A 25,716-nucleotide genomic window follows, 5' to 3' on the forward strand; every position below is an offset into this window, starting at 1 on the left:
TCTCCACCTGATGAGTTTAATGCCTATAGAAGACTCTGGTTCCCTTTGTTTGGACCAAACATGGCCAGGTGAAGTTTTGTGGGAGTCCCATACCTGTGCTGTCTTCATACACCACGGTCACTGTTTTCCAGTTGTAGTAGAGCACCAGATCCAGGACCGCCCTGCTGATAGCTGCATAATCTGGGTAGAGGTTGATGTAAAACAAGTCTTTGTTGTCCACTGAGGGGTGTTTCCAGCGGGTCTGTATGTGTGGAACTTCGAGAGCATTGCAAATAGACTGCACAGCACTGACAGAGGAACTATGAGAAGGGCCGAACAGAGCAGCCACACCGAGAGCCAGCTGGTCACACGCTGATGCCCAAAGACAAGGAGTGGGTGGAGAGGGAGGAAGGGAGGGGAAGAGAAAGAGAGGTTTGTGAATTTAATCTTTCTTTTCATGATTGCTCTATTTATTTTCACTATTGAAAACTTTCCTCTACCCTCCATCTGTGTGCTGAGGAAATATGCTTAATCCAACTTCCAGTATTCCTGAGATACTAAAATACTGAGAGGTGTAAATGTAGAACTGATTAGCAACACATCACAGGGCCAACTTCCGGCAAATAAAAATGAGTGGCTGGTCTCACTTCATTACCTTTAATCAGCTGCATCTAAATCTCTTGCTTGGTATAGTGCTTCCCAGGAGCACTGATAGCTAATGTATAAGCCATTTGCCAAGTGAACGTCATGGGGATGAAGTTCTATCATATGACAGGGTGGCAATGAAGATACTAACGAGGTCATAGAATTCGGAAGACTTTCTGGGTGGCTGCAAAGTGCCTTAGCTCCTGTCTCCCCACAACCCAGAAAAGTGTTCCAGGCTATTGAAAAACCACTAAAGAATGTTAAGTGACACTGATACCTAATTAATTACAGAATAATAGGATAGCATAGCTTAAAGGGATCTTAGAAGACATTTTGTCCAACCCACTAGTATCAAATACAATGGAGTGAGTCACGGCCACTGAATAATGGCAGAATTGTCCCAGAGCCCAGAGAACCAGCTCAAGGTCAAGCTTCTCTCTACCTCAATATCACCCAACGTGTAGTCTAACAAAATCAAGTGGATATGCATTTAAAAATTAATATATAATATTTATTTATTTTTCACATTAGAGGATTATATACACTCATTAAGAGAATTTAGACTATTTAAACATGTAAGGAAGAAAAAAAGGCCCTGTAATCCCATCATTTTGGGATAATATCTGTTCATAGCTAGTGTTCCAATTTATGAAAAAATTGAATCATTATATAGATACAATTTGATACACTGCTTTCTTCATTTAACACTAAATTTAACACTGAAAGCATGCCCTTTCCCCCAAGTCATTATGATCTTCAAAAGTACATTTTTAGTGTCTGTAGTCTAGCCCATTCCATGAGTATGTCATCAATTATTTAACTATTTCTATGATACTGAACATTTAAGCTGCTCCTAATTTTGGTTACTCTAAGTAATATTATTGTGCTTATCTTAGTTCTCATATTATTCTCTGATTTTTACGTTACTTTCTTAGAGTAGATTCCCAGCTAAAAATAAAGGGCATTGAGGGCTGGCCTGGTGGCACAGCAGTTAAGTTTGCACGTTTCGCTTCTCAGTGGCCTGAGGTTTGCTGTTTCAGATCCTAGGTGTGGACAGGGCACCGCGTGGCAAAAGCCACACTGTGGTAGGCGTCCCACATATAAAGTAGAGGAAGATGGGCATGGATGTTAGCTCTGGGCCAGTCTTCCTCAGCAAAAACAGGAGGATTGGCAGCAGATGTTAGCTCAGGGCTAATCTTCCTCAAAAATAAATAAATAAATAAAAAATAAAGGACATTGATCTTTTTTGGTTACTTGATATATATTAACCAAATTCCCTTCCAGAAAGGTTGGGGCATATTTTCTTCTACAATCATGCAAAATAGAGCCTACTCATTTTATGCTGGCATGAATTTATGCTGGAACTAAATAAGTTTAGAGGCACTTCAAATTTATATTTTAATGCTAGTTTAAAAGAATTTGGAACTGCTGAGAGACCATAATTGAGTATTTGAATTAAGCAATAGTAAAATTTATAAATAAAATTGTGTTAACTTTTATAATAATGTCATTCTACAAATAAAAGTAAGTAGAAAAACCATATGGCTTTGTCAAAATCGTCTGACTTGATTTAGAGAGAAAAATTAATAAACAAAATTTTGAGTGTCATATTCCACATATCTATGGGACAGCAAATGTTGACAGTAATTCGCAAGGAAAACTTTCTGATACTGTGCTCTTTGGCACTGAATTACTTCGTGAGATATGAAGACGTAATTTTCTGCATTAAGTGCCATAAGCGTAAACTGCCAGTGTCCTCAGAAGTTCATTTTCTGTGCTTTCATTGGTTAGCAAGATAAAATGAGAGCACGAGAGTACATAAACTGTTGTTTTGTCTGGCATAGATGATGGATTGAGATTCCTGCTAATATTTAGTCTTGGGATGCTAATATTACTTGACAGAAAATCAATCCTTTTGAATTCTGTTTGCCAGCAAATTACCAGTTTTAAGAAGCTTTGGGGGTGTTTAATTTACGAGTATGGCAGGTACTTCAGATCACAAAAAAGCCTTCAATTTTTGTGTGGGTTGAAATATCATTGTTAAATGTGGTTGGCTTTCTAAGATACTCGCTCAACGATGTTTGTGTGTGCACATGTGTGTGACAAAGAGACAGGGAGAGAGAGAGAGAGAGAAAGAGAGATCTAACTCAGGGATATTTATGTGAAGATGCCTTGTAAACTTCAAAGTACTGTATAAAGTTTTATTATTTGTTCATAGACGACTCTGATCTATGTAGTATCTGCAACTCCGTCAACCTTTAAAAAGAAAATATTCCTATGGTCATGCGGTAGATAGGAAAAAATCTGATACTATTCACTTTTTATCTGTGCTCCCTGGAAAATAAGTGTTACATTTTGTTTGTAAATATCAGAAAGAATCTTTCAGAAGAGTATATTAAGTGAACTTATCTGATGATCCCAACTGGGTTAATTCTATGTAGAAACAATGAGGATTTAGTTACTTAGAAATCAGCATGAACATGGCATTCATTGTATCCCATTTCCTTGTGTGTATTTAATGGGGAAAACACTTTTCTGTGAGGGAAAGAGCCCCTTGTATTCTGGGGTGATGAGCAGACTTTGTTTCCACATAAACATGTGTGTTGAGTCTCAGCAGCTCCCCTCTTAGAAGCCACATTTCAAGTACGTGGAGTGTGACTGCGCCTCGAAGAGTCATGTTGGAAGTGTCTAGGGGATGTGTAAACAGGCCCCACAGTTCCAACGACTCCTTCCATAAGAGAAAGCTTGCAGTCAACATATAAATTAAGTTACTTCTAGGAACTTGTCTTCTGTACAGAAGCAAAAGAGAATCAAATGCAGACATTGTTCTCATAGGTTAATCTTCATATTGCTATGATTTTGTGGAAAGGGATTTAAAAAAAAAACCTGTTGAGAAGATGCTAGGTAAACCCAGTAGTCTACAATCTGTTAAAATTCAGGGTGTGAGTTATGTGTGTTGTGGGCATTTCCACATGCTCAGTGGATGTGACCTTCCAAAAAAGTTTTATTTGACTGCACTGTACAATTTCATGGTGGTATCTCAACCTCAGGAAGGAAAAACAGATCAAGCTTGACATTTTCCATTCACAGCTGGACCAGTTAATCATAGAGTGGAGGGCACTGAAGGGGAAGCTAATCAGAAAGGCCCAGAAAACAGAGCTGGGCAACATCCATTAGGACAGTTCAGATTGCACTGGACGGTGACATGGAGGACCCAGATTTGCTGCAACCCATTTGCACAAAGATGTCCACTTTGAAAAAGGGAAGATAGCAAAAAAAAGTGACTTCTAGAGCAGATGTATCACCCAAAGAAGCTTTTAAAAGTGTGAAAATAGTTACCTCTCCGTGAGGCTTCAAAACTATCAAAAAGGTTAATTCTCTGGATGTCATAGGTTAATGTGGTATTGGGCATCAGGGTTCGATTTCTGTTGATGCTGGTGACTGCGAATTTGAACGCTAATTCTTCGACATTAACAGGTTCATTCTCCACAGTTTCAAATATCCCTCCTGCAGAAGCAAAAGAGATTCATGAGAAGCATCAGTTACATTATTCATGTGTAGTTTTTAAGAAGAAGAATATAAATGATATAAACAAAAGGTCCAAAAGAATAAACGTAGGAATGGTCAAGACAGATCCCAAACTCAGTGCTAAAAGTTAAGTTTATCAGCAGATGTCGCATGCAGATAAATGGGTCTAACTTCATAAGGAAGACTAAGATTTCAAATCCAATTTTGGACTGTATAATACTTCACAGATGGCAAGTGCATTCAAATATTTAGTATCATGCAAAGTATAACTGATAATACGGGGGAGGGTGATTTTCTGTAGTTCCGACATGAATCACATTGTGGTTGACCCAAACATAATTTTAGCAGCATCCTAGTAGAACCATCCTTCCTTAGAAGGAAGCTCCTTCTATTCAGAAGCAGACATTCTAGATTCTAGAAGGATCATGCGGAGAGTTGAGTGGGGTCAAAATGAGACATACGTATACTTAGATTTTTCAGAATGAAAACACCACTTCAATTCCTTGTGGCTCAGAAGTCTGGGGTCATATTCTAGTACTTTCCAAAGTGCATGGCCAGATCCAAAGAATTGTTTTCTTTTGTCTTTTGTCTTGAGAAACTGGTCCTGCCCAAAAGCAAACCTGTATCCTCTCTCTGGAGAAATATTTTCGTCCACTGAACAAACACATCCACTAAGCCTCTGATACCTTAAACATGAGGATCTCATCACGAGCAACAATACAAACTATCAGAGCTTAAAACCTCATCAGAGAATTTAGCTCTGACTTTGCTTGACATGTTGATGTGGATAGAAGCAATTGAAGTATTGTTAATTTCACATTTTTAATGTTCTTTAAGAGTGGTCCTGGGATTATCAATAGAAACAGGTCATACAGTAGAAGCTCTCTTAACTGACCTCCACTTAACTTACACCTTGATTGACCAATACTCCACATTTCCTTTGAAAAAATATATTAATTGGTTGGTGCCCATGGAATGCTGAATATTTGTGACTGGCAGACTGCTATTTATCTTCTCTTAATAAAGTGATTCTTTACCAAAGGCCAGTTGTAGATTTTTTCCAAATTTGTCTGTGCTAGATTGATTTGCAAATGCTTTAAGTTCTCTCTCCACTTATAAAAAACAAAACAGGGGCTGGCCCCATGGTGTTGTGGTTGAGTTTGCAAGTTCCCCTTCAGTGGTCTGGGGTACACAAGGTTCAAATCCTGGGCATGGACCTACACACTGCTCATCAAGCCACGCTGGGGCAGGTGTCCTACATATAAAATAGAGGAAGATTCACACAGATGTTAGCTCAGGGCCAATCTTCCTCACCAAAAAAAAAAAAAAAAGACAACGAAGAAGAATATAAACAGAAGAAACTGAAAATCTCAAACGCCACAAAATGGATATGACTTGTGTATATTCCTTCTTGGAAAAAGAACTCCAATTGGCAGACTCTAATTCAAAGAAGTTACTTTGATTCTATTTTCAAAAGATAGTAAACAAATACACAGCTATCATTTTTAAGTAAAAATTATTTCTCGAGGACAATTTCCTGCTAAACTGACTTTCTCAAATAACCGACTACAGTGAGGGGTTATAAAAACTAAGAAGGTTTGTATTGGACTATTTTGGCTCCCTTTGGCTCTTTTATATACTGGTGATATGAGATATTCATGTGTAGATCATTTCCTTGTTCAACTAGAGTTGAATGCCATGTGACATGGTATATGACCGGTTAACCTTTCCTGATGGATTCACATTGGACATTTAATCTGAAATCAACTTTAGGAAAAATTTTTCTCTTAGGTGACTTTGTCTTTTTTCTTTGTTAGACAATGGTAAGCAGGTCCTTTTGAGGGATTATCAGCTTCTCTCAGAACTTGTAGTAGATGCTCAACAGTGAGATGGGAAGCACGCATAATAGACACGTGGTCACCAGAAGAAGGTGGATGTCAGGGAGGTTTACTACCATGATCAAGCTGACCCACAATTGGAATAGCCGTGGCTTGAGATCCGAAATGGTTTGGTGTTAGGCTTCCACAGTAATTATTAGCAATTATTTGTTTACTTGTCCATCTCCCCAAGCACAGGGTGAAAACTCTCATGAAGATAGACTGTGTCTTATTCAGAATCACCATCCTTATGAAGACCAAACTTTTATAAGATATTCAGCCTGCAACTATTTAGTGGAAAAGTCAACCATCGGCTCAGATATAAGCGCCATCAATTTGTATAAGGCAGGCTGGTAGGAGGGAAGAAATATCTGAATTGGAGTCAGAAGTGCTGAATTGTGGACCTTGATCCACCTGCTTCCTCTTTAAGAAGGTCTTTTAAATACCAGGAAGAAAGTAACTATGAAATAGCTCTTTCATTACTAACATTTCATTTAAACCTTATAACATTCCAGGTAGGAGGTAGTGTTCCTTTTTTTAATAAATGAAAAAGATGAACAGAGAGATCACACATTTTGCCCAGCTTATTCAGTCACCAAGCCTTGTCTGTGACGAACTCAGGTGTTTGATTCATCAAGTTATTTCTGATGCCCTTCAGGTCTAAATGTGGGCTGATAAAGCTGCCTTCTCCACTTTGGAGGATTGCTCTGTAAAGGAAATGATATATTGCAGTGAAAGTGCCCTGGACACTCCATCATCCTGCAGAAATCAGTTAGTATTATTACGCACAGATGATGAGGATAAAAGTGAAATTGGCACTTGTAGAACTGCCTGCTCACTTCAAAACTGGTTCTTTGGTATATAGTTGTCTTTTACATAAAGCTGAATGTACCTGGCTTTAAGAGAATGATAAATGTTTTTATTATGTGCTTAGGGGGTGTGTAGGTGAACTCTGTTTCATCATTTTGGGGGCAATTTTCTTTCATTCCTTCCCCAAACAAGCATTATAAATGGTGTCATTAGCTCTAAGACCCCAGGATACTCTCCGTTTTTTCTTAGAGAGGGCTGCTGGTAAATCCCAAACACCTACAGTGAAGTGAGTGATAGAGAGGGCTGGGGCAGTACCAAGAAAGTGAAATCTGAGAGAAACAGGAGAAAGTTATTAATAGGAGCCAGACCAATACCTCACATGGGAGCACATTCTTAAGCATTAGCCGCTTCCTCTCTCCTCCTTCTCCTCAAAGCTTCTGATTTAACAAAACTTAGTTGCAGAGTATTTGATAAGAGGAGTAGAACGACACATACCTAGGGACACGTGTGATTTTTTTTGTGTGTATGTGTGAGGAAGATTAGCCCTGAGCTAACATTTGTTGCCAATCCTCCCCTTTTGGCTTGAGGAGGATTGTCGCTGAGCTAACATCTGTGCCATTCTTCCTTTACTGTATTTGTGGGATGCCGCCACAGCACAACTCGATGAGTGGTGTGCAGGTCTGCGCCCAGGATCCAAACCCATGACCCTGGGCTGCCAAAGCAGAACGTGCAAACTTAACCACTACGCCACTGGGCCAGCACCTGCATGAGTTTTTTTGTTTTTTGATTTGTGGGTGTGGGCTTGTCAATAAGATGTTTCAGGTCTTTGGAGTTCTCCATGTAGTGAACCTCTGGCCTTGGTCATCTGGATGCCCTGATCTCATGATTTTGAGAGGAGGAATCCCTACCTCAGTGCTTCCTCTGTTCCTTTTCCTTCTCTGCTCTTCTCCCTCCCTTTGGCCTTACTCTTCTCTTTTTTTCCTAATGATGCGGGCTCGGTGAGTTGAGGAGTTGAAAGGAAGATTTCTTGGACTCTCAAGCTCTGGGAGTAGTGCTCTTCTATTCAGAGAATAGCATGGAGTAGCATGGGGACAGGACCCATGGGCAGTAAGAGCTGCAGGCATGGGGCAGGACCCATGTGCAGGAAGAGCTGCAAACATGGGTTGAGGGTAGGGCTAAATTTAAGGTATACGTAATGTGAATTATCTCTTTACAAGACAAAGGAAAGATTACATTAAAAAAGTTGTTAAAATGGTATCAGTGCAGGTGGGGTCTGGTTATTGGGTGGTCCTATAACTTTAGATAAGAACCAGATTGGATTAAGTCAGGATGTCCTTGCCTTCCCCATTAAGAGTTTCTAGAGATAAGGTCATCCCCCTCTCTTCCTGGTGCAGAGAGGGAGACAACCCCACAGATGGAGACCTCCCTTACAAATGTAAATGTCTCTTAACAAAAGGCAAGCAAATTCCACTTTTCAGAGCCTCTTTCCTGTCTGCAGTTTTCAAAAGCAACCAGCCCAAAATAATCCTTATCACTAACACAGAAGAAGCTACAGGCATGAGTCTACAGAAGCTGGGTAGCACTGTTGAGGACAGGACATGTGGACATCACTCATTCATAGGGTCGCCAGGAGTAGGAGCCGACTTGACAGCACTAAACAACAATGCCTCCCTCTTTCTCTCTTTCTCTCTCTTTTTCTCATTTAAGCTGAGCTGAGCATGACTTCCCTTTAAAATTCAATGGGCCATGGAAGGGTTAGGAAAAGTGAAACTGAGAAACTAGCTTAGGCTCAAGGGACAGCCTCCCTACTCTGCCATCACCTTATTTTTTCTAAATTGCCTAAGTCAAGTCAGCCGGTGAGGAAAGAAAGCAGAAGTGAAGATGAAGAAGCAGCTTTTTCTTTTTACTGTAACTCTTGAGAAGTAGAGCGTGGCAGATGGAGTGCAGGAGGGTGAGAAACCTCAAAATCCACGTGCCTGTTTTCCATGTTCACTTTCATCACTCATGGTCACACCTCATATGTACTGTTGGAGAGGGAATATCCTCTTTCTTCCCTTCTTGTGTTCTCATGGCTGGACTAATAATAAAATTGACACAAGACCTGATTAACAGGAGAAAAACCCAGTTTAATATGTATGTATTGGAGATCATAAAGAAATGATGCTATGAGAGTGAATAAAGCAGGCAGTATATATATCTTTTAAACAAAGAAACATAAATTTGTGAGGAATGACAAGACAAAGAAAGTTAGATTTGAGGTATGTGATTAGTGAGGAATTTAAGCAGAGATTAGACTTGAGGTAGTAAATTAGGAAGGTTTGTTGACGCGGCTTCTCAGCCCTGAGTTCCTAGCTCTGGTAATCAGGATGCAGGAGAGCACCTTTCACGTGGGAGATTTATTTCCTGCATTCAGAGAGAACAGAGACAGGAGGCTCAGAATGCCCTTTTCGCTTCTCAAGTAACTTAAATTCAAAATAATTGATAGGCTATTGTGGGATACTTTGGGGTAGGCTGCCCTGGGCCCAACAGTACCCAAAGTATAAGAAGTATTATTTATTTTTTAATATATAGCTAGTTTTCCTACTTTCTGTTGTGCAAATTACGTGAAAATATTTTCTCTTATGTGAATTAGATTGAGTGAGTACAGATCACACACTGGTCCTTGTAGACTGGTTATGTGTGATGTTATGATTTATAATAAGAAATATATATTTGGTCTTCAGTCCAACTTCTGGCACAGAACTCCTAAACTCTTGGAATTTCTTAAGTGATGAGAACAATAAAAATGTCTTTTGTTATGTTAATAAGGTGACTTCTGGAAGACTCCTAAGGATGGGGGCTGGTTACCAGGAGAACCAACCATGCGATTAGAGGGCTGGAACTTTCAGTCCTGCTCCCCTGACCTCTGGGGAGGTGAGAGGGGTGGAGGCTGAGATCAGTCCTGTTGTGGAGGATCAGAATTGGGCACTCCAAAATGTGTCTCTTTGGCTTGATTATTTTTAGGAACAAAAGAGTGAAAGAAACTTTGACCTCCTCCCCCAAGTGACTAAAAAAATTTAAAATAGAAGGACCTGTTCCAGGAAGGAGCTAATACCACAAGATAACTGTAATGTAACGTAAAAGGAGTTTCTCAGGTCCCATTGCCTGGCATTTCCATTTCCATCTTCATGTAAATTGCCTTCTACCCCCTTGAAGTCCCAAACCACTACCCCTAACATCCTTCTTTGTCTTTAGCCAAAGATCGAATTTAAGATGAGAACCTCCACCATTTTGGTGAGTTGCTCAGTTTTCCTGAGTCTCTCTCATGTATACATGTTACAAAGCTTTGTTTGATTTTCTCCTGTTATTTTGTCTCACGTGAATTTAATCTGTAGCCCAGCCAGAAGGACCAGCAGGGTAGAGGATATGTCTTCCTCCCCTACAATGTATGTGTAATAAAGCCTCCATAAAAATTCAAAATGATGGGGTTTGGAGAGCTTCCAGGTTGGTGAACACCTGGAGATTTAAGGAGAGTCGTGGGTTTGGAAAGGGTATGGAGGACCTGCTAGGATCTTTTCCCATACTTTGCCCTAGGAATCTCTTCCATCAGGCCGTTCCTGAGTTATATCCTTTTATAATAAACTGATAATCTAGTAAGCAAAAATTTTCTCTGACTTCTGTGAGCCACTCTAGCAAGTTAGTCAAACCCAAGGAAGGCATCACTGGAACCTCCAATCTATGGTCAGTCAGCCAGAAAGCACAGGTGACAACCTGGATTTGCTATTGGCATCTGAAGTGGAGGGCAGTCTTGTAGGACTGAGCCCTTAACCTGAGGAATCTGATGCTATCTCCAGGTAGATAGTATTAGAATGGTGTTGAATTGTAGGATACCCAGCTGGTGTCAGAGAACTGCTTGATGCTGTGGGGAAACCCCAACCTCCCTGTGCCGCCGCACATACTTATGTTGGAATTGGAATCAGAACCCTCTTAATATGGTTAGGTTGATGAGGATCAAGGCTGCCTCAGGGATAAAAGCCTAAGGCATCCTGCCCTGCATACCACTCTATACCATCTTCTGGAAGCCTGGGACGTCCTGACCTGATCAGATTTGATTCTTAAGTTATAGGACCACCCAATAACCAGACCCTACCTACACTGATACTATTTTAATGACTTTTTTTTTACATGATGTTTCCTTTGTCTTGTAAAGAGATAACTCACATACCTACGCCTTAAATTTAGCCCTACCCTCAATCCATGTTTGCAGCTCTTCGCTGCCCATAGGTCCTGTTCCCATGCTATTCTCTGAATAAAGGAGCACTACTGCCAGACCTCGAGAGTCCAAGAAATCTTTCTTTCAACTCCTCAGCTCACTGAGCCCATATCAAGGTGGCTAACTTCTGTCTTATCACCAACAGGAAGCTTAAACAGGGGTCAAGGTTGTCATGAATATATACCCCCCAAGTGTTCCCCCGTCTCACCCACTGTTTGCAACCTGATGTTATGGCAAATAATGATTTAGACACATTGTCCAAACTGAAAGGTCAGAAAGTGGAAGAAGTTGGATCTTTTGAGTCAGGCTCTGACTACCTGTGTGAATATTTGTGTCATTTAAAACGATAAGAGTAAAATCTAATATCCTATAAACTAGAAGATAGACATAAGTCCTGGAAAATGAACACCTTTTCTTAATAAACATGTGTAATTAGGCTTTGTTTCCAAGGGCCTATGAGTCATTGTCTTAGTTTTTCCCTGTTGTTCTCTGCTGGGAAGGATAGATCTTGGTACCAAGAAGGCTAATGTGAAAGAGTTTCTCCCTTACACTCTGCATCACCCACCTGAGAAAAAGTGCCACAGGTAGTCACTAAACAAAGAGTATGAAACAATAAGGAGGGTGCCCACATTCTGGAGGAGTTGTGAAAGTCAAAAACAACTCTTTTTTCGTACAAGGCCACTTGGAGATGTGGGGGCAGGGCTGCCCAGGGAAGCCCTAGGGGTGTGGATTCCTTGGGCAAAGCCATAATGTGGGCCCTGTCACCATAGAGAGCCACTCCAGTGCCCTGCCAGGCTGTGGGATTGATGCTGCCCCCTAGTGGGTCCAAGAGACGGATCATCGAGCCAAAGAGGATTATTCTCAAAACTTAAGCTCTCTTGGAGTTTGTCTTGTTAGGTTTTGGACTTGGTTGGGACCCGTCACCTCTTTCTTCTTTCTGATTTCTCCCTTTTAGAATGGGAATGTCCATTACGCCTGTCCCAGCATTGTATTTTGCACATAGCTTGTTTGGTTTCACAAGTTCACAGCTGGGGAAGAATTTTGCCTTAGGATAATTGTACCTTGAATCTCACTCGTATCTGATTTAGATAAAATTTAGATGACAGTTGGCTTTAGACTTTAGAGTTGATGCTGGAACAAGTTAAGACCTTTGGAGCTGTTGGGATAAAATGAATGTATTCTGCATGTGAGAAGGATGTGAATTTTGGAGGGGCCCAGGGCAGAAAGCTGCGGACTAAATGTTTGTATCTCCCCTCAAATTCATATATGGAAGCCCTAATGTGATAATAGTTGGAGGTAGGGACTTTGGGGAGTAATTAGGTCATGAGAATGGAGCCCTCATGATGATATCAGTGTCCTTACAAGAAGAGGAAGAGAGCTAGCTCTTTCTTTCTCTCTCCACCACGTGAAAAGAAGAGAGAAGAAGGTCATCTACAAGCCAGGAAGTGGATTCTCACCAGAGCAGGACCTGCAGCACCTTAACTTGGACTTCACAGCCTCCATAACTGTGAGAAGTAAATATTTGTTGTTTAAGCCATGCAGTCTGTGGTATATGTTATAGCAGCCTGAGCTGACAAAGATATACATCATCTGCTTTTTTACCCAGGGACTTTGAAATTAAAAAATGGACAATTTTAGCGGAAATTACATCTATGCCTCTAACATCATTTTCCAACAGAATTCTGAATGTATGTTTCAGTGCTTTAAGGTAAGCAGAGTGGAACTGACTTGAAATTTCAGCACAAATTTAGGTAGGAGAGTTCCATTACCATGGGAGTGTTTCTGTCTTTGTTGGGTAGACTCCTACACTGGTAAGATCAGGCTAGGACATAAGCAGTAGTGTTTTGTGACCACATGGACACAGATGGAAACCACAGATGGCTACGTCCTGCATAGGGAGCAGGTTGCCTTCACTGGGGGATAGTGGTGGAAAGACGGGGGCCAAGTGAGGGCTTGTGGTTTGCATCACACAATTCCATCTAGACTTCCAAGAGGATTGCTCATTATCATAAACTCTACTACTGTTGGGTCAACAACATGACCATTGTAGGCAAAAGGCAGCACCTAGAGAAGGCTAAGACTGAATGCTGTGCTGTTTGAAGTATACCTAAGGTAAGCCTAAAACAACTGCTTCCAAACTTTTCCTAGACCCCTCCCATATGTACAGAATCATAATGTCAGAGGATGAGGTCCAGAAATCTGTATATGGAAAGGACTCAGCTGGCTCTAGTTTCCACTGATTGATTGTCTTGTTTTAGATTTCAAGGATAGTTAATAACCTGCTTCCTAACTTGCTTTCAAATTGCCGCCTTCATCCAAAGATCCTTTCCTCTAACTTCATGGCTTATAATTTAATTCAGTTCGACAAGTATCTATTAGGCACTACTTTGGAGTACCTATGTGTTTTTCCTGAAGAAAGCTGTGTTTAGTCCTGACAAAAGACAACTGGGTGGTGCCCAGCTTTCCATAGAGCAGGCAGGTATCCCACTCAGAGTTAGTGCAAGTACAATGCGGGGGAAATTGAGGCCCTTGTTACAGGTGTGTGTCTTAAAGAGGAGCAGTTCTCCTGTCATCTACTGTTTCCACCCCAGCTCCCTTTAGATGGAGCCTATAATGAGTGATGAGTGGGAAATATGAAATTTACCCCCTTCTTCCCAAAAGGAATTTAAGAAAAACAATGCTCCATTGTGCCAGGAAATCCATCTCATTTGATGATGAGAAAAAAACCCATGAAAGCGATGACATTCAATCTTGTTTCTGTGAAAAGAATACATTGTTTTGATTCGACTTACCTTGTGATATGAACATAATCCAATAATAACCATTTCAGAAATGCAATAAAATTATACCCCCACATATATTTAGTTGTTTGTTTTGCTTTTTCCTTCAACTGATGTTGCATATGCCATGTCTATGGCTCTGGTGAAGAACTCATTTATTCATTCATTCAATGATTCATCCACTCATTTATCCATTTATTTACAAAATGCCTAGCCTACTATGAGCCAGTCATTGTACTAGGCGCTGGGGATACAGCAGTGAACAAAATAGACACAAATATGACTTTTGGAGCTTACATTCTAGAAGGGGAACTGATTACAAACAGGAAGTAGGGAATTGGCATTTCCAGGTGAGAGGTCAGGAAAGATCTCTCTAAGAGGGCAACTTCTGAGTAAATACCTGAAGGAAATGAGGAAACTGTACTGAAGATATCGAGAGAAGAGCATTTCAGGATAAGGGAACAGAATGATCTAATGTGGGAGCTGCCTGGTGTTAATTTTGGGGAGCAGTGAGGATGAAGCGGGGTGAGCCAGGTTTGGTCTGGTAGAAGATGAGCTCAGGGCAGTGATGGGGGTACATTGGAGCAAATCACAGAGGGTCTTTAGGCCACAACAGGACTCTGGGTTTTATTCTGAGTGAGATGAGAAGCCACTGGAGGGTTTTGAGCAGAGTAGTGGAATGATATGACATATTTCAAGAGGATTACCATGTGTGATATTGTGATTTGTAATAAGAAATATATTTTTGGTCTTCGTCCCCTTCCCTGGCACAGAGCTCCTAAAACCCTTGGATTTCCTAAGTGATGAGAGGAGGAAAGGTATCTTTTGTTATGTTAATAAGGTGACTTTTGCATCCCCCATAAGGCTGGGGCTAGTTACCAGGAGAACCAACCCATAAGCTTAGAGAGTTCGTATTTTTAGTCCCACCCCCTGACCTCTGATGGGGAGAGAGAGGCTGGAGGTTGAACCAATTGCCAATGGCCAATGTGTTCATCAATCATGCCTATGGAATGAAACCTCCACAAAAACTCAAAAGAACAGGGTTTGGAGACCTTCCAGGTTGGTGAACACATCCACATACCCGGTAGGTAACATTTTCCAACTCCATGAGGACAGAAGCTCCTGCGCTGGGACCCCTCCCAGACCTCACCCTACATATTTCTTCACCTCGCTGTTCATCTGTATGTTCTGTCATATCCTTTAATAAACTAGTAAATGTAGGGAAATGTTTCCCTAAGTTCTATGAGCCATTCTAGCAAATAATCGAATGCAAGGGGGAGGAGGTCAGGGGAACCTCTGATTTGTAGCCAACTCAAACAAATGCTGTGGGTAACCTGTGGACTTCCTGTCAGCTATTGGCACTGAAGTTGAGGGCAATCTCACAGGACTGAGCCTTTCACCAGTGGGCTCTGATGCTATCTCCAGGTAGCTAGTGTCAGAATTGAGTTAAATTGTAGGACACTCAGCTCATGTCACAAAGAATTGCTTGATATAGGGAAAACCCTACATATTTGGTGACCAGAAGTGTTGTGAGTGTGATAGAAGTGTGAGAGTAAAGGAGAAACACAGGAGGATAGGGGTTTTTCTAACTCACTGTGGTTTCTATATTAAAAATGAACTGAGGGGAGGAGAGGGGCAAGAGCAGAAGCAGAGACATCTGCCACTGAAGTGGTGGCAATAATAGGCTATTGTAATAAGAGGTGACTGCACTAATCCAGGTGGAGATGCTGCCAGTTTGTTACAGATTAGTGGTGCTGGGTGCAGCAAAGAGTGGACGAATTCTAGACAAAAATCGAAGGTGGAGCAGGCAGGATTTGCTGATGAACTATAAGTAAGAAAAAGAGAGTTAAGCATGACATCAGATTTTTTGGCCTGAAATTGCCATTCATCAAGATGCAGAAAGTGCAGGTGCTTGATTTGGGGCAGATTATTTTATAATGCTTATTACAAATCCAAGTGGGACGTCAACTGGGACATTACGTATACCAATCTGGATTTCGTGAGAGAGGTCTGGCCTGTTGATAGAAATTTGGGAGTCATCACCAAAGGCAATGTTTAGGTGGCATTTAAAGCCATAAGACTGGTTGATACCACCCAGGAGCAAGAAGAGACAGAGAGAAGTAGAGTTTGGGGTGATAACAGTCACAAGTCAAGGAATGCTTGCAGCCACCAGAAGCTGGAGGAGGGAAAGAATTGAATCTTCCCTAGAGATTCAGAGGAAACAGGACCTTGCTGAGAACTTGGTTTCAGACTTCTGCCCTCTAGAACAATGAGACAATACATTTCTGTTGTTTTAAGCTGCTCAGTTTGTGGGACGTTTTTATAGCAGCCCCAGAAAACTAATACAGTATCCTACTTGTCTTAAGAAAGTTTCAATAGTAGTTGCTTTTAGTTACTGTATTTCTTTCCTCTTCGTAAAATGTTGCTTCATTCAGTACCTCAAATCACAATCTCTCGCTCTCTAACTTCATTTCGCAAATAAAGCAAGTAGCTGTGCCACACAACACGTTGGCTTTCTTTGTTTTATTACATTTTTCTATTTTATTCTGAATATGACAGGGCCAAGATATTATTGTACAAATAAACCCTGCTTACTCTGTTAACTACCTGCTGTGTGCCCATTGTGACAAATTGTGAGGTCACTCGGGAAGGAAGGGTGAAACTATTAGCCGACAATCGAGAAATGGAAAGCTTCAGCAATGTGGACCCCTGTTTTGCATTCCTGTGGAATAATAACCATTCCAGAAGCTATCAACAGAAAACAAGATGGCAATTTGATCTATTCCTTTGCTGATAGCTGCTCCTTAAATATATAATATTATATTGCCTCTCTTTATTGCCACATCCATAATTCTAGTTTATTATATCATAAGCAATTTACTATAGGCCTGTATTTACTGCACCTTTAGTTTCAAGGCTACACATTTAAATTCTAAGATTCCCTTAGATAAATGCTTTCTTCCCTACTCAGCTTACCTCTTCTTGTTTTACTTTTGGAGACCAACACAAATCTTCATAAAGATTTCATGCTAGATGAATTTCGATGGAAGCAGGCATTCCTTGACCTAATAGAGAGTGGATGGACAACGTGTACCTGCATTTTTACCTTAGAAGAAGTTCTGGGTAAGCACAGAGCTGTGGGCAAGGACAAGGACAGCTTCAATAATCTGGCTGTTGCCCAAACCTTCTAGAACTGTCTTCAGACACTGGTGTCCTTTGAAGAGGGACAATGGGGTTTGATTCTCCCCTAAGATGATAACCACATACAAGTTCTCTCCCTGATGTCTCAAAGAGAGAGCTGCTTGAATTCAATAGAAAGGGCCTTTGAGGAGGAAGCAAAATACTTCCATGGAGTAAAGAATTCCTCACGTGCTTCAGAGGGTAGCCAGTTATGGGAAAGGCCAGTTAAGGGGAATGTTATGGGTTATGGGCAGTTTAGCAGATGCTGCCAGTGATCTTTCTTAATACATTTGAGTTCCACATTAAAAAAGAAAATATGTGTTTCTAAGGCCAAAGATACTCTATTCCACTGATTTTCGATTTTCAGTTTAATTCAATTCATCAAGCACTATTTGCCATCTACTAATGTCTAAAACTATTCTGTGAGCAGGGAGCATACAAAGATGAAAAGCACTTGGTTCTTGCCCTCAGCAGAGCTTCCAGTCTATTGGGATAGGTTGAACTTTTGGTGGTAGATTACAGAGAAGGAAACTATGTACAGTTGTCAATCATTCCGTCAACAAAACAAGAAGCCCACACTTTGTCCCTTCCAGTGTGGAGTCTTTCCTGATTCTTCCAGCAAGAGGTGAACTCTTCCCTCTCTTTTGATAACATATAATCTAGGGCTTATTTGGGGAATTTATTCGGGTATACAATCGTAAGCTGGGAGTCTGTTCCTGGAGGGTGGGGACAGTGTTTACAGTTACTTGCCCTCTCTGCCAGAACTAAAGGCAATGATTTGGACATAGTACATTGTCCCCCAAGAAACGACCCTTCAGTTTCTTTGTGCCTTAACACCCTGCCTGCTAAAGTTGTATGTTCTACCAAGACAAAGAGGCTTAGGAGAGAGGTAGGAGGGAATGAGGGTGGTTGTTGAGTCACATAGAATCTGCCCACCTTGAATTTCGCCATTACTGTCTTTTCAGCATAATTGCTCACTCTCTCCCAACCATGATGGCCCATTGTCTCCAAGCACTCAAAGTTCTGATGCTCTCTAAATGCTCACTTTTCATCAGGCTGCCAGCACCTTAACATCATGGAGGACTGGTTCATCTCCTATTCAGCTGTAGATTTCAGATGAGAACCAGGAATATTGCCAAAGGATTCATGACAAACTTTTATTCTTAAGAAAGTCTGTGATCACTCTAATATCTCTTGAGAGCAGTTACATTTTTAGCTTCTAACATCTCATTTAAATGACACGTATTCCTCCTAAAGGGCTCAAATTTCATTTATCTACTTATTATTAAATAAATGGAATATGCCAAGTACATAGCCTGTAGTTCCAGGGAAGCTGTGTTATACACTTCATCATAATTTTCTAGTTTTCTTCCCTCCAATTTCTGCTATTTCTCAAGCTGAAATTTCTTCTTGCTGAGAAGGAAATATTGCTGCTAAAGATGAGAACTGATGGCTGAAGCCGGAACAAATGGAAGCTCACAGCTCCCACAGAGCAGTATTTACCAATGTGTGTACGCAGAAGTCACCCATGAGATGCTTCACACCCAGGGAGTTCCGTGGTCAAATATATGTGGGAAGCATCGGTTAGCATCACCCCTTTCTGGAAGTTCACACTGCGCAATAACATATAAAAGTCTCTCAGAAAAGAAGGCAATTTGACTCTGTCTAACCCAGTGCTCCTCAAATTCTTTTGATTATAGGATGGTTTTCCTTGTAACTGGGACATGCCATGGAATTGCTATCCCGAAAAACACATTTAAAAATATTTCATCCAATGACCTGTTTTCCTTGGGACTGACTGAAATAATTTGCAATCTTAAATGTTGTTTTGGTGCTCACTTTTATGAAAAATTAGACATTAGGTACTTGATAAGAAATATAAACCCTCTAATTATGACACTGCTTTTTGAAAAATGAACATTATATTTATGCCATCAATTTTTACCTCCTTTTTCCATTTACAAAAATAACCTAAGCATGAAGATGGTCTGTAAAATATAGATTTCTATGAAAAAAAGGCTATTTTTTTGCTTGAGGAAGATTGGCTCTGAGCTAACATCTGTTACCAATCTTCCTCTATTTTGTATGTGGGATGCTGCCACAGCATAGCTTGATGAGCAGTCTGTAGGTCTACACCCAGGAATGGAACCAGTGAACCCTTGACTGCTGAAGGGGAACACATGACCTTAACCACTATGGCATTGGGCCAGCCCCTCAGAAAAGACATCTTTTAATGAATCATCTCAAAGAGACATTGTGGACAGGATGCAAGTCTTTGACATCTAATGTGAATGTTTAAAAATGCAAAGCCCTTTGCTACATTTTCTTATCTTTTTCTTGTTATTTTCCATTGTTTTTTCTTAACATCTCTGCACATTTATTTGAAAAATTTAAAAATCCTTTCATCAAAATTTTTCATTCACTGATTTAAAAATTGTGTGATAGTGTTTTAGAACATCTAAAAAGCTACAGAATCTCAGATTTAAACACTCACATATTTACACATCAATTTAAAAAAATCTCAGATTGAATTCGTTGTTTTTGTTCAAATATCCCAGAGTCCAGAAGGTATTTCCGTTAAGCATACTCTCCCAGATTTTCTCACAGTCACATTTAAGATCCAATACTATAAAATGAACAGAGTTTGCACTGACATGAATAATGAATAAACTCTATGGAAGTTTCTGTTTCTCAGACAAAATCTTTCTGTGAAACATTTAGGTCCCAAATGAAGAGAGAGAAACTTGACTAATACACATATCCAGGAAAGCTACAAGTTGATAAAAAATAAAGCACAGTTAAATCTCACGTCACAGAGGGATCTGTGTTTGGAATGCCCCTAATAGGAACTTTGGGAAACATGCACTACTTATTGTAAAAGTACTGAAATCTGGAAATTCTATTTGCTGTTCATTTACATATATTTAAAAATACACTGCACTCAGTGAACTCCCACAATGGACACTACTGTCTGGTGTATGTGCAAACATTATTTTTTCTAAATAATTTTACTTTAAAAACACAAACATGTAAATTGGGTAAAAAGTTGAAAGCAAGGTAAAAACAACAAAATACAATCAAACCACTGTGAAACAATTATTATTAACATTTTGGTGAATTTCCTTCCATTTTTTTCCCATACATATCTGAATTTTCTTTGAAACATTTAAGATGATGCCTTTCTATTATCTCCTGCCGTTTTCATATAACACATATAAATAGGCATCTCCTTTCCAAGATAGGCCCTATTTTTAATGATTGTCTAATATTTCACTGTTTGGATATATCATGGTTTACTTAATCAACCTCACTTTTTGGGTGGGTTGTTAATTCTTCACTGTTACAAATCCAATTCTGATTAACCTTCGGTGCTTTCCATGATTTTGCTGGGAGAAAGAAAAATGCCTTGAAACGCAGTTTTTAGATCATAAGTTATAAGCAATTTAAGCTTTTATTATATAATGCTAAATTGCCATGCAGAAGCAAAGGCTGACCAATTAATACTTGCATCCACTGTGTAGAAATACCAATTGAATTGCAACCTCACTGAAGATCCGTATGGTTTTCAAGCCAATTTGTGACAGAAAGCACACATCCCTCTGAATAAGGAAGACTTTAATTTTTAAAACTTGTTTACTGCCTATTTGCACGTCTGTAATTTTAAGTTACTTGTTCTAGCCTTTTGCCTTTTCCTACCTTGAGATATCATTGGTTTCATTATTGATGTAAGTTAATCTCTTACTCATAACGATTTAAAATCTTTGACCTTTTTGTTGCAAATGTTTCTTAGTTTATTATTCAGCTCTCAAGGCTGATTAGATTTTTAGACAAAGAAATGTTTAAATTTTTATCATGTCAAATGTATAGATTTTTTCCCTTGAAACATAGCACATTTGTAGTAGTCATTAATATTTCTGGTTCTTTCCCTTCTGAATGTATGAAGGCATGGCACCTACCTGGGGATTGGATGGCGCTGAGTCGCTAGTTTTGTCCAATGACTTGTGAGAGGAAGTTACGAGTGTCACTTCCTGGACAGACCGCTAACTGCCAGTGACAGACCACCCAGAGCTGTCATCTGTATCCATCTGTCCCAGGGACAACACAGGTAACAGTTGCTCCATCAGCCTGGGGTCTAGAGGGAAGACATGTGGAGCAGAGTCTGCAACAAACTCACACAGCCATTTCAGGAAGAAAACATCTTTGGTTCTTCAAAGCTTCTGTTTGGGGAGGAGTCATTTGTTACAGCAGCCGAATACAGCTTTGTGAAACTGTTGGAATATTTACAATTAAAAATTTCTCCTCTAGCCACCCAATTGACAAATAGTCACGTACATAATTACCATTAGGACTTTTTAAAGATTTTTATTTTTTATAATTTAGTTATTTAATACATTTGAAGTTTATTCTGGTGTATATTAGGAGAAAGCTGATATAATTATATACGCTATATATATTTATATAGTTACCTACTGATGTGTCATACCACCTTCATGATGTATTGAATTATCATATAATTTAAATTCCAGACTATTCTGTGCTTTCTGCCTATATATATGCTAGCATCGTATTGTGTTAATACTAGTGTTAACGTTTGCTGGGTAAATGACTCTTCCTCTCAAATTACTCTTCTTATACTATATTTTATTGAAAATTTTTGCCTATTTATTCATTGGATTTCTTTTGAGAATATCATTAAATATATAAATTATTTTTTGGAAATATTAAAAAATCCTGTCTTTCTGTCTAAGAACATGGATTTTATATCAAGAAATTTATTAGTTTTATTTTATAGTTTTCAAAAGCAAGTCATACAGTAATATTTTTTCCCAGATATTTTAGGTGGTTTTTTTTGATAGCTGAGCTTGATCTTTTATAATATTTTCTTTTTTTGGGTCTGGCCCAGCAGCCAAGTGGTTAAAGTTCTGCACACTCCACTTCGGTGGCAGGGGTTCTCGGGTTTGGATCCCAGGTGTGGACCAGCTCCATTCACCAGCCATGCATGCTGTGGAGGTGTACACATACACAAAATAGAGGAAGATTGGTACAGATGTTAGCTCAGGGCTAATCTTCCTCAAGGAAAAAAAAAAAGAGGAGGATTGGCAACGGATGTTAGCAAATCTTCTTCAGCAAAAAATTAGTTTATATTTTCTTTTTTATTATTAAATTTTATTTTTTCCCCAACTTTATTGAAGAATAATTGACAAATACAATTGTAATTGATTTTATTGTTTTGTTTGTATCTACATCTACTTGTCTTCTCGGGCCATTATTAAATACTTTAATTTTCTGTTTATTATGTTGAGTTTTCTTATAATATAATCATCTCCAAATAGCCATCATTTATATTTTTCTTATTGCATTGGCTATACCTGAATTAAAGGCTGAAGCTATTATATAATTATGTTAGCATTCTTTTGAGCTCAACAGTTCTTAAAATATGAGGTTGAAAATCAAGTATATTAATTTTTATCTTATTTTGTCAGGCAAAAACATGATAAATATCTAGTGTAAGGAAGCAGTAACTCTTCCCTTCATGATAAACGCCAATAAATCAGTTTTTTTGCCATTTTGAGATATCAAAAAATAGCATCAGTGTGACTTTTGTGGATTTCTCTTTTACCTAAATACTTTCTGTCATTTTAGCTGTTAAAAAATGTATAAATCTACCTACACGTGTTTTAATTTATTAAAGCATTTGAGTTTGCATATTAACTTCTCCATATAGCTTTGGCTGTATCTCACACATTTTAACATATCTTTTTGCATTCTTGATATTTAATAGATATTTTTAAAACACGTATATTATTTTCTCATTGACTCAAAAGTTAGAGCTACTTTTCAATTTCAAAGTTTGAAGTTTCTTTAAATATTTCGTTTTCCTAATTTAAATGAAAGCACCTCAAGTTCATTACTGAAAGTTTGGAAACTACGGACAAAAGGAGAAAAAATAATAATTTAAAATTCTACCACTCAGAGAGTTAACAATATCAAGATTTAGAGGTATTTTCTTCACATCTTTTCTGCTATATGTAGATCTTTACTAGAACCATATTGTACATAAAAGTTTGTATTTTTGTGTTTTTTCTCTTATTAGTATTTCTATGTTATTTAATGTTCACTAAAATATAATTATAGTGTTGTATAATATTCCATCTCAAAAAACAAAAGTTTGTTTAGGTGACTCTATTGTTAGACATCTCTTTATTTCCAATTCTTTTCTATCACAAATAATACTTCAATAAATATGTCCATGTGAAAAAAAATATTTTCCCATCTATTTCCCCAATTCTTTTATATGAAATTCAGGGTTTAATAATACATTCATTTTTAAAGGTCTTGATGCATATTACCTAATTGTCCTCAAGAAAGATTGCATCAATTTACACGCCTACCATGAGTATATGAAAGTGCACATTTCTCTGAATTTCTAGGCATTTTAAATAAAAAGAAATCAATTCCCTAGGCAAAATCTTTTCAATTGATGGTTATTTAAATTCACATTTCATTGACTTTTAATCAGGCTGAATATTTTCCCACAATGTCCTGTTGTATTTCATTGTATTTTTTCTTTTGCCAATTCTTAAGTCCTGGTCCTTACCCATTTGGAGTAAGGTATCCATATTTATCTCGTGCGTTTATGCATTAAAGAAAGAAATTATTTCCCATAATGGTTTCAGATACTTTTTCTAATTTGCTATGCTTTTGAATTTTATTTAACTTTTCTCTGATTATGAAAGTTTCATATTTTTATGTAATTCAATCTATCTTTTTACAGTGAATATGTTTACTTCTTCTCTTCTTTTTGGAAACTCCTTCTCACTCAGGCATCTGAACCATTCTCGCAATGAGGCAGAAGTCGCTGCGCTATGCTACGGTGACAGCTTAGTGTTTCAACAAATGCTAATGTCTCCCCTGCTGGACACCTTTGTACCAGGATCAAGAGAAAGTGAGTCCATCTCTCTTCAGGTATCCAAGCCATAAGATTGAAAGCTTAGCAGCTGTCAGCACACTGCCTTTCACCAGATTGATTAGAGAAAGGGAAGGAGCCATGAGTGGTGATGAGAATGAGGGAGATGCACAGAGAAGGGCAGAGATAAAAAAAATTCTTAATGGGGTTCAGGTCTCTGCTTCTCGTTATTTCTGGAGTCCACCCATATCTTTGCCCTTGATTCTCAATATACATATAATAAATTCCCCTTTTCAGCTTAAACTGATTTCATATGGGTTCTTGTTAAATACAACCAGAATTCTAAATGATATTTTATCTTTGTAATGTTTGTTTCATTGCTGTCATGCTTAGAAAATTCTCTCCATTCTATGATCAAAGAAATATTGCCTAATATTTTTTCTGTTGATTTCTAAATATTTAGTGCTCTGAATTTTTTTTTAATTTTATTTTTCCTTTTTCTCCCCAAAGCACCCCGGTACATAGTTGTGTATTTTTAGTTGTGGGTCCCTCTAGTTGTGGCATGTGGAATGCTGCCTCAGCATGGCTTGATGAGCGGTGCCATGTCCACACCCAGGATTTGAACTGGTGAAACCCTGGGCCACCAAAGCAGAGCGCACACACTTAACCTCTCAGCCACGGGGTCGGCCCCTAGTGCTCTGAATTTTGAATTCACTTTGTATACGGTGTAAGATTATCATCTTTTTCTTGAATATATAACCAACCATAAATACATTAATAAATATGTTATACTAAAGTAAATTCTAACTGTTGTGAAATTTTAGACAAATGAATGGTAAATCTTGATTGAGGGTTAGGATATGCTTCCCAACCTTTTTAGTTTTGCTGTGAAAGATATGTGGAATTTTGAAATGTGCAGAGATGGAGGGAATATATTCTAGGCAGAGCATTAGAAAAGACTGAAATTTGGAAAATATTGGCCAATTTGGGACAGATGTTCCTGGGAATAAGTTAAACTTTTCTCCTGCCTTTTTGTTTTCTCCAGCTGCACCGCCTTCAGCTATGGCACCTCCTAATCTGTATGGCACTAAGTTATTTATATTACTTCCCCTTTCTGAGCTATAAGCCTCAACTGCCTTATTTGTCTTTATTGTCTCAACAACTGTACAAGGCATTGCACAGAAGAGGTGGTCAACCAATGTTTGCGAAAAGGATGAATAAAGGAGTGTGAGTTTTAATGGCAAGAGAGGCAATAAGGAGATAGCCCAGAGGTTTGCCTGTGGTATCAACATGGTCTAACTTGTATTTCATTTATTTATTAAGTTTTTAACCTATGTTTTAAGAAGCTTGCTTTATAGTTATAGTTCCATAATGTCTATTTAGAGTATCTTTAGCTTTTTGCTCTATTATTTTTTTGCGGTTGTTTTCAGACAAATAAGGGACATCTGGGATTTTGCATATTTCTTTCCGTGACTGTCTTTGGGATTTCAAAGGCCCATCTCTTATTGTAAGTTCAAAGCATTAGCTAAGAGTATTGATGGATCATAATAGCAAATGCTGAAATTAAATGCATTTTGTGTGAATCACTAAAGAAGTAAATTAACCAAGAAGAGCAACAAGAAAAGAAAGTCGATGTGCATTTGCAATGTGGAGGACCCTTCCGGTCAGCACCTAGGGAGACCAACCCTCCTTGTTGGCCTGGGCTGCGAGACTTCCAGTGCTAAAACCAGGACAGGAGGTCACGCTATAACTTGACCA

At 38.9% G+C, this 25,716-nt stretch overlaps 1 protein-coding gene across 17 annotated transcripts in view; it reads right to left on the bottom strand.

Moving 5' to 3' along the window:
• The window catches only part of GRIK1 (glutamate ionotropic receptor kainate type subunit 1), a 356,985-nt gene that overhangs the window by 128,886 nt on the left and 202,383 nt on the right, over positions 1-25,716 (bottom strand). For all 17 annotated transcript variants that reach the window (XR_011534030.1, XR_011534028.1, XR_011534029.1 and 14 more), the window contains exons 2-3: positions 3,964-4,131; positions 94-351 (exon numbers count right to left, since the gene is read on the bottom strand). Coding sequence is in view for 12 of the 17 variants with exons in the window: in XM_008522573.2 (XP_008520795.2) it covers positions 94-351; positions 3,964-4,131 (426 nt within the window). In the remaining 5 variants the exon portion in view is untranslated. The remainder of the gene's footprint in view (positions 1-93; positions 352-3,963; positions 4,132-25,716) is intronic.

Source organism: Equus przewalskii, chromosome 27 (genome assembly GCF_037783145.1).
Source record: "Equus przewalskii isolate Varuska chromosome 27, EquPr2, whole genome shotgun sequence".
Classification (NCBI taxonomy): domain Eukaryota; kingdom Metazoa; phylum Chordata; class Mammalia; order Perissodactyla; family Equidae; genus Equus; species Equus przewalskii.